The sequence below is a fragment of the Centroberyx affinis genome, unplaced genomic scaffold (assembly GCF_046629955.1).
Source record: "Centroberyx affinis isolate AG114_WGS23_722 - 3 ecotype Tasmania unplaced genomic scaffold, CSIRO-AGI_Caff_v1 ptg002689l_1, whole genome shotgun sequence".
In the NCBI taxonomy this organism is placed as follows: domain Eukaryota; kingdom Metazoa; phylum Chordata; class Actinopteri; order Beryciformes; family Berycidae; genus Centroberyx; species Centroberyx affinis.
In genome coordinates this window covers 454,726-463,107 of record NW_027280870.1, presented here as the reverse complement: position 1 = coordinate 463,107, position 8,382 = coordinate 454,726, and the positions used below count along the sequence as shown (strand labels likewise).

Genomic DNA, 8,382 nt, shown 5'->3' with positions numbered 1-8,382 from the left:
TATCTTTCCCCTGACAGAGGGTTTTCCTTTTCCTCTCCAATCCTCTGAGTAAAATTGAGGCTAATTATGTCTCACTTAATGTTGATTTATATACAAGTAACAATTGTGATGGAATTGTGCTTGTTTTTTCTTGTGGAATTATTTATGAGACCCCCTGGTGGGCTGAAAGTTCAATAGAAAAATACAGTTCAATAGAAAAAATTGCAGTTAAGCATCCCAATCTGGAAGCTATGTCACTGATTATTCAGAACTGGATTAATGCCTCAGGTTCTTGTTTACTTGTTCTCATTTACCCCTAAGCACGTATTGCCTCAGATAATTTAGAGCCAAGTGGAGCCACTGCTGAATTCTAATAGAGATCCAGTGAAATGCAAAAAAGCTGTAAAGAGAACATTCAGCTACGATAATAACAGTCTGGTGATGCTTATGGTTTTCTGACATCAGAGAGAAGTCATTGCACAGCAAGATTAGTGTGTGTGTGCATCAAAATACTACATATGGTGGTATCCAGTTAAAACAAACCTTATTACATTTAAGGATGATATTGATGCTTGGTGCTCATTTTGCAATACTGCTGATGAAATAATAACGCATCTATTTGGGATTGCACATATTGCCATGTTTATAAATGGTAAAATTGATCAGACCTGTTAGCACCTTTTGATTGTCACCTTCGCGGAATGAGGAACCTTACTTACCGTTGGTGTTCTACGGGGAATGAGAAGAGTGTCGGACCGATGTGGGCGTGGAAACTTCCTGTTTGAAAGCAAGATAAGCGGTGACTGGCGTGAGTAGATTACTGTATTATCAAAGTGTCCTTTTTTTACTCAAACAATGTAATTTATCATATAAATTAGTGGTATCTAACGTAGCATCTAACGTTCGCCTGCTAGCAAGGTAACAGAACTTTTTGTCGGAGCACAGACAGTGGCACCCTCTTCTTCACGTAGCACACACAAAAAGTCAAATGGGCTGTTGTTAATGATGAACTTCGGTTGGCACCTTATCCGAAACGACAGAATTGGGCTGATAAAATAGTCTGCTATAGTCTGTAAAGCCTTGACGTGGCTAAGCAAGCTAGCATATACCAGCTAACGTAAAGTCTCATCTCTCCACAAAAGACAGTTCAGCTGAACAGAACAGATAAGCAAGAAAAGCTTGCCTATCAGTCTGCTAAAGCCACTAGTATGGATATATCTGAATCGCAGTCTCGTTCACATTGACAGTCACAGTTTTTCACCTTTACATTTGTTTTTGTAGGTCCAGCTTTCAACCAGTGTGAAGAGAGGAGCCATGCCTTTCCTCCATGGCTTTCGAAGGATCATCTATGAGTATCAGCCACTGGTCGATGCTGTGCTGTGTGTCGTGGGGCTTGAGGAAGGAGCCAGTAGTCAGGAGGAGAGGTGAGGCTGAAGCCATAGTTTTGTTTGGTTAATTGTTTATTTTATTTTATTTATTTATTTATTTTTGTGTGCAGATTTTAGGCTACTCCCTTGATCTTTTGCCGTTAAGTCACGTGCCAGTCAGTCTCTAAAACAGTTATGCAGCAGAGGGGGATAGTATTTTTTTTGGTTTTGGTTCCACACCCACAACTGTTGTGATCCCACTTTTGGTTCTAGTTTCTAGCTAAACCCATTTTTATTTTGAGAAACTATTTCTAATACTGATCCGTCATTGGAAAATTAACCTAAATAACAATGTAAATTTCCCCTTTTCATTAGCAGGGGTGGTAGTGTTCATGCTGCAGGTCACAACCACTGCCAATGCCAAATGAATGTAGAGGAAAACACTGGTGCCAATCCATACAGTTTGCCTTTAAACAGTGGTACTCTCTCCTCTTGTTGCCAGGGCCAGCAGCCCAGATGACAAGGACAGCCTGTGCAGCTCCCTAGTGGATCTGCTGGAGAGAGAGTCCCAGTCAGATGTGTTTGAGGAGGGCATCAGCTATGCTCTGTTTAAGGTGGCTGAGAGGGGCCTGGTGTATGCAGCTGAAATCCTTCTACGCTACGGAGCTGATCTCAGCTTTGAAGGTGAGAGATGATGAGGTGGTATGCTTTAAATGCTGTCCATTCATTTTTCATTTTGAAGACATTATACAGTCTTTCAACAAAATAGTCACTGACCTAATAAGCAACAAGAATTCTGTATAGAGAAATGAACAAAAGAAAATGATATTATCCTGTTCAGATTAGTCACTCACACACAGTATTTCAGTCAAGTCAACAAGGGTGTATTTGTAAATTCAATGCGATGCTCATTTTAATAAGGACAACTCCAGTCCATTTACACAGAGTGAAACGTATAACAGGAATTTACAAAAGTCATCATATTGTCAGGCGCAGACCTACATTAATAAGCCATCGTCTAAGTTTACAGGCTGTGACAAGTTCTTTGCATAAGAAAAGGTATTTTCACTGTGTGGAGAGGCGGCTAGCCTTCTGGGAAGTTGAGTTAGTTAAAGATTGATACCATCTAGATTCTGCCAGAGGGTTCTCTCAACTTGCCAGAAGCTGGGTCTCTGATACAAGAACATGAATTTGTGCTCTGAATTCATCAGCAATGTTTAATGCCAGAATATACTCTAGACCTTTCAGTGGACCTGCCATTTTGACACTTTGCAAGCATGTACGAGGTTAAATGAGGAAGTTGTCATCTATCTACACTTGGGAGAATAAGTCTCCCCTTGTAGCAAGTTGCAGTGCAAAGTACAGTACAGTATGTCTTGCTGCTGTGATAAAAACCTGCTAGGGCAAAGCCAAACTCTGCTGTGGTGACCTCTGGTGGTAGTAGAGATACATTTCCCCAGAGACATAATTAGGGGATTCTGGCAGAGACTGCTTCATTCATCTTTCAGGTTTCTTGAATGCCTCCTTCCAAAAAAAGTTAACACTGTCAGATGCTCCCACATAGCATCCAGAAATATGCCAGTTTCCTTATTATTTTTTTCCCCAGCATTTACTGTCCTGTGCCCTCACTTTTAAGATTATGCTAGCTTGTACCATCTATCAAACGAGCGCTGTGCTGAAGCGTTGGCATATGTAGTTGTAGAAGTTAACTGATCCCACAAGTGTTCCAGTGCACAGAATAATTCAGACACCGCTCACATAGCCAGAGGAGAATATATCAGTAATATACAGAAACATGCAGTATATAACAATCGCTGTCTGTGCTACTGGGAAACATCAGGGACAGGTGCAATTCCATTGTGTTCATTTCAAAACCTCACAAGCAACTGGTTGAACCTCTCTGTAGACATCTTGGAAGTATAAACCTATTGCTTAAACAACCTCTGTGTTGCATCAGTATATGGTAAAGTGGGTGAGCAATATCCTGAGGATGATTTGAACTTAAGATGCAAGTCTGTTGTTGTATTCTTTGTGCAGGGACTCAAGTTGCACCCAATAGTCACAGCTTTTTTGCTAATTTCACAGCCTTTTGTTATCCTTTTTGATTGATTCGTCTTCCAGCATATGAGGGCATAGCAGAACAGGATAATGAATAATGGATATGCACTACAGCAAACTTTACACTGGAGATACTGTGATAAAAAATAGTAGCAATCTGCTTGTTGCTCACCAGAAGGTTGGTCAAAGAGCTTATTTTCCAAAATGTGTATTACCATAGGTGCAAAATTAAGAAATAATTCAGTATGGTAAGAGTAGCTCCTTCTATACCGGGTTATAGCCAGCAGTTTGTGTAGCTTTGCCCAGACAGTTGTAGTTGTAGTAGTGGGCAGCTCTCTTCATCTCTCTGATTCACAGTCCTTTTCTCTGACAAGGAATCCATCCCTCCCAAATTGGGCATTTAGTTTTTCAGCTTAATTTTCTTTTTTTCCGTTCCTCAGATAATCCTTGACCATCTCAATACGCCATGTGAGGATCCCCTCGGGATTTTGTCAGTGGCAACATCATTAAAACAGTCTACTTTGTAATGTGGCTGTCTGTTTCCACTCCCCAGACCCGGTATCTTACTACAATCCACTACACATAGCAGTTCTGAGGAACAGGCCGAGCATGGTGAGGCTGCTGGTCGGGCATGGAGCTGACATTGAAAAGAGGGACAGGGTGAGTCTCACAGGCAAAGGGCTACTAAGAATGGAAAAGTCCTACATTTATGTCCTCTCTTGTTCTCATTGTGTCCTCTTTGATTTCTTAGTGTTTTTTGAGGGTAACTATATATGTTATTTTGTAGATCCATGAGAGCAGTGCCTTGGACCTTGCCAGTGAGGAGTCGGAGAGACTGCCCTGCCTGCTCGCACTGCTGGACTTGGGAGCCGATGTGAACGCAAGGGATAAAAATGGTAAATTGGCCAGCCTTTTGAAAACCTTTATTTATTTATTTATTTATTTATTTATGTATTTATTTATTTATTTTACAAAAAACTGATTGTTTGGTCTCTCATCTCCAAAGGAAAAACATCCTTGCTCCATGCCTTGGTGAGCAGCGATGGGCTCACCGTGCACAACACAGAGAACATCCAACTTCTGCTCCAGAGAGGTACTTGCTGTGAAACGCCTTTCATCTTCTCTTAGCCTGCTTGTCCAGTTTTGGTTATTCAGGAATATCTCAAACAGCAACATGTCTAAACTACTACATTCAGAAACTGGTGTTAGTATGCATACCTGCCCGACTGTATGCATTTTGAGATCAAAGTACGCTGTCCGGAGTTGTCAGGCTAAAATATGCACATACAGTTTTTAACTTAACTGAAAATGGAGCAGAACCAATCCTGTGATCTAGGCATGAAGCATCTGACTGATATTGAGAGGGACAAGATTTCCAGTTTCAGGATGTTATTTGGGGACACAAACTGTGTTTTCTTAGTCTGCACACAAGTATCAGTCTCCTCAGTCTACTTGTATTCTCATAGATATTCATGACTAGAGGCAGACCAGACTTGGGTTCTTTTACCTGGTGGTCTTGTCTTCCATGTCTTCATCTGAGCAGTTTCATGTATTAGCTCCCACTGTCACTGACTATCTAGTCAGGCTACATGTGGCTGCAAGAGTAATAGGTATTGCCTGTAACACTCCAACCAAGTCCATAGAGATGAATAGGCATCATACTCTCAAGTCTTTTATAGTAGGTATAGATGTAGTATGTATGAGTCTTGTGCACATAACAGTGGTTTAAGTGTTAAATGTGGTACTCAAATGCAAAATAATGCACAATAATATTAGACTGACATCTCCTTCTGTACAGGTGCTGATGTTCATGCTGCCACTGCAGACGGAGAAACAGCTGAGTCCTCTTTGGTGTTTCTGGTTAAGGAGGCTCTGGAGGCCAATATGGAGGATGCTGCAGAGATCGGCAACTTCTGCCTGAGAGCCACCAAGCTACTGCTGGCCCACGGTACCGACCCCAGCTGCTGTCTGAACGAGGACGGAGAGCCCTCCCTGACGCAGACCAGCTTGGAGCACTTTGACCTGCTCTTCCCTCTGGCTGTGCTGTTACTCCAAAGCGGAGCCTCTTTTGTTTGCTCCTACCACGGCGCCTCCTGCTGGTCGGGTTACAGGCTCCTGTTCCACAGGCTGCAGACCGTCCTGCAGCAGTGCACCGATGAAAGTCGTGCCTCTGAGCTCCTGGAGCAGGCTGAGGTCTTGCTCGACTTAGCCAGGGTAAACTTCCCCACGCTGCCTCTGCCTCCCAGGCCGGAGCTTCCTGTGCCTGAGCAGGACTCTCACACCCATGCCCAGGCTCTGCTGGACCTCCACAGGTGCGTGGTGGAGCAAGAGGCAAGCCCTCCAGCTCTGCGCTGCCTCTGTAGGGCTTTCATAAGGAGCCACCTACAGCCCTGGCCCCTGGAGGATAGAGTGAAGGCCTTGCCACTACCGGACAGACTGAAAGACTTCCTTCTCCCTGAACACACATATAGTGCAAAGCCTGGCTGGGACTGCTTCAGGCCCCAGCATAGCCTACGCTGAGGAAATGGGCTACTATCTGCCACTGGCTATGTTTAGATTACCTTCAGTCTGAAATGAGAGACTGAGCAGGCCTGTTATAATTTGTTTGAAATGTCTGAACGTTTATCTGTGAATGCAACTTAAATCTAACAAATCTTAAAAGTTACCATTGAGGCCTTTTTTTTGTTGAATTCCAACAGTGTGTATGGTCTTTGCCAAATTTACAATGTGTGTATGTTTACTTAAAGATACAAGATTGTGTGATTAAATTCGATTTTGAGCTTGTACATCTGTTGTAGTTGTCTTACGATTAAACTACTCTAGAGTGACTTGAATCATCTGTAAAGGGAGGTGTAATACAATATAAATGCCACCAGATGGCAGTATTGCTTTTATCAAAACAAGCTTGGACGTCAGGGTCAGTGATTTAGTTATTCACGGTACACAGCCTATGAAAGTTGGTAGAGTGTAGTAGCACCCATCCGTACTTTATGTCCTCAACACTTTTGTGATGTACTGTGGAGCTCAGATTTGTGTGTGTGTTCTCGCTGTACATTAAAGTCAACCAATAAACCAATCCTGCCTCTCACCAACAGTGTCCTGATTAGCAGTGTAACTGTGTTCTGTTCAGTAATAGCAGTGTGACTGTTTTATGTTTGTCAATATATTACTGTTTTCTGACTGACCAGGTAGTGGCAGTGCTCTGCTGAAGATGACTATATTGTCCTTATTGGCTACCTACTAGGGAAATAATGTAACTGCTACTATATATTTACCTCCTGGATCTGTTCGATGTGTTCCACACACCAAAATTCACTTGAGTTTGTACTGAAATAAAGAAACAGGAATGAAATTGTCAAATGCGATGACAGGAAGAGTGTGCGTGTAGACGTTTTGACATGGTTTACTGTGACATAATTTAGCTGCAATGGCTGCTGGTGTGGAAAGTTTTACCAAGCGTTCTTAATGGTTATGTTTAAATTCAGATGAATTTCATACCGCTTGCCTTCCTCTCTTTCTCTCTTTCTCTCTCTCACACACACAACTCCCTTTGTGTAAATCCCATCCTTGGAAAAAAAACATTGCAATGGACAAAAACAGTGGTTAAAAGAAATTTACTATGATGGTGCGAGAACACCATAGGGTACATATGTGTTTGTGTCCATGTGTGTGACGAGCAAACTAAATAGGACATTGTGTTACACAACTAACCCCTTCCTGACATTGCTGGAGCTGGAGTGGCTCCAAGGCTTGCAGGCGCTCCAACTCCTCTTGGTTATCTAGGTCACAGCCTCTGAGGAGAAGAGCCTCAGCAGCAGCAGCAGCAGCCCTGCATGACACACGCTTCACTCTCCTGTCTGTCTGAATCTCCCTGCATACTCTTGACAAAACCTCAACATTGGCCTGCTCGAATGAGGGAGAGAGAGAGAGAGAGAGGGGGAAAGCAGGAGGCAGAATAGTGAAAAAAAAAAAGCCTGTATGTCAAAGATACAGAAAGCGGCATATGTGGAATGGTTTTGGGAGCACACATGGAAATCACAATGTTGGATTACATTTATACAATAAACTAGCTGTAGGAGCATAATCCACCCAGCCAACAATCATACAAAGCTAGAAAAAAAACAGCCTTCTTCCATAGAGAGCCCGGTCCTGCTTGCAGAAGGTGATAGAATAGAGATAGTGGGGGGGGAGGGCTAAGCCAGTACTCTCTATCCAACATTTATTGGAAAACAGTGCGAGTGAAGCTCGGTACTGAAATTAGTTATTGATCTATTCTCTCCCTGAAGCCCATGGGTCTTTCCCACCACACCTGCTCATTCTCTCATAGCCGTTTCTCTCACTGCAACCCATTGTGTCTTTCATCCATAGCTTCAAGCCTCTTCATGTGTTTCGCTTGTTTTCTTGTTCTTTTCATTCTCTGTAATTCTTTCTTCGCATATGAAGATTTCCATTCCAAAATGAGATATCCACGCTTATAAAAATGTGACATCTACACATTTCTCCAAGAAATGATCGATATCAGAAAGCTAAAACTAATGCTGAAGGACAGTAGGCAGCATAAGACCTTGGCTTACAAAATAATGACACTGACTGGATCTTCTATATTTTCAAGATATTGGATGATGAAGTACAAGTAATGGTATTTTTCCAAAATGGATACAACCCCTCATACTTTTTTTGGTTTGTTATCCTCTTTATTCCCAATTCTTTCTTTCAATATTGTTGATTCCTTTTTCTGCTCTCTCCAAAGTTCCACAGCCATGCATTCGTTACTTTAAATATTCTATTTTTCTTCTTCATTCTCCACCAGTGCTTGGCGTCATCTTTGCTTTTTTCAGCTCACCAATCAACTTCAGCCCAGCCACAGCCTAGAGAAGTTGGTAGCTCCGTCCATTTCATATTCATAGGCACCATAAAAAGCAGTGCAGTTTCAAGGGCATTTAATGGCACATCATACAAAGTAAATGCATTGGAGGGT

The 8,382-nt window shown here is 42.3% G+C and overlaps 1 protein-coding gene across 1 annotated transcript; it reads left to right on the top strand.

Annotated features, from left to right (window-relative positions):
- Window positions 1–739: 739 nt before the first annotated feature.
- On the top strand, window positions 740–6,483 carry LOC139657477 (ankyrin repeat and SOCS box protein 6-like). Its single transcript, XM_071535337.1, has 7 exons — window positions 740–787; window positions 1,261–1,403; window positions 1,849–2,030; window positions 3,958–4,064; window positions 4,192–4,300; window positions 4,411–4,497; window positions 5,203–6,483. The coding sequence occupies exons 2-7, from the start codon at window positions 1,294–1,296 to the stop codon at window positions 5,922–5,924; spliced, it is 1,317 nt and encodes a 438-aa protein (XP_071391438.1). The 5' UTR covers window positions 740–787; window positions 1,261–1,293; the 3' UTR covers window positions 5,925–6,483.
- Window positions 6,484–8,382: the final 1,899 nt, after the last annotated feature.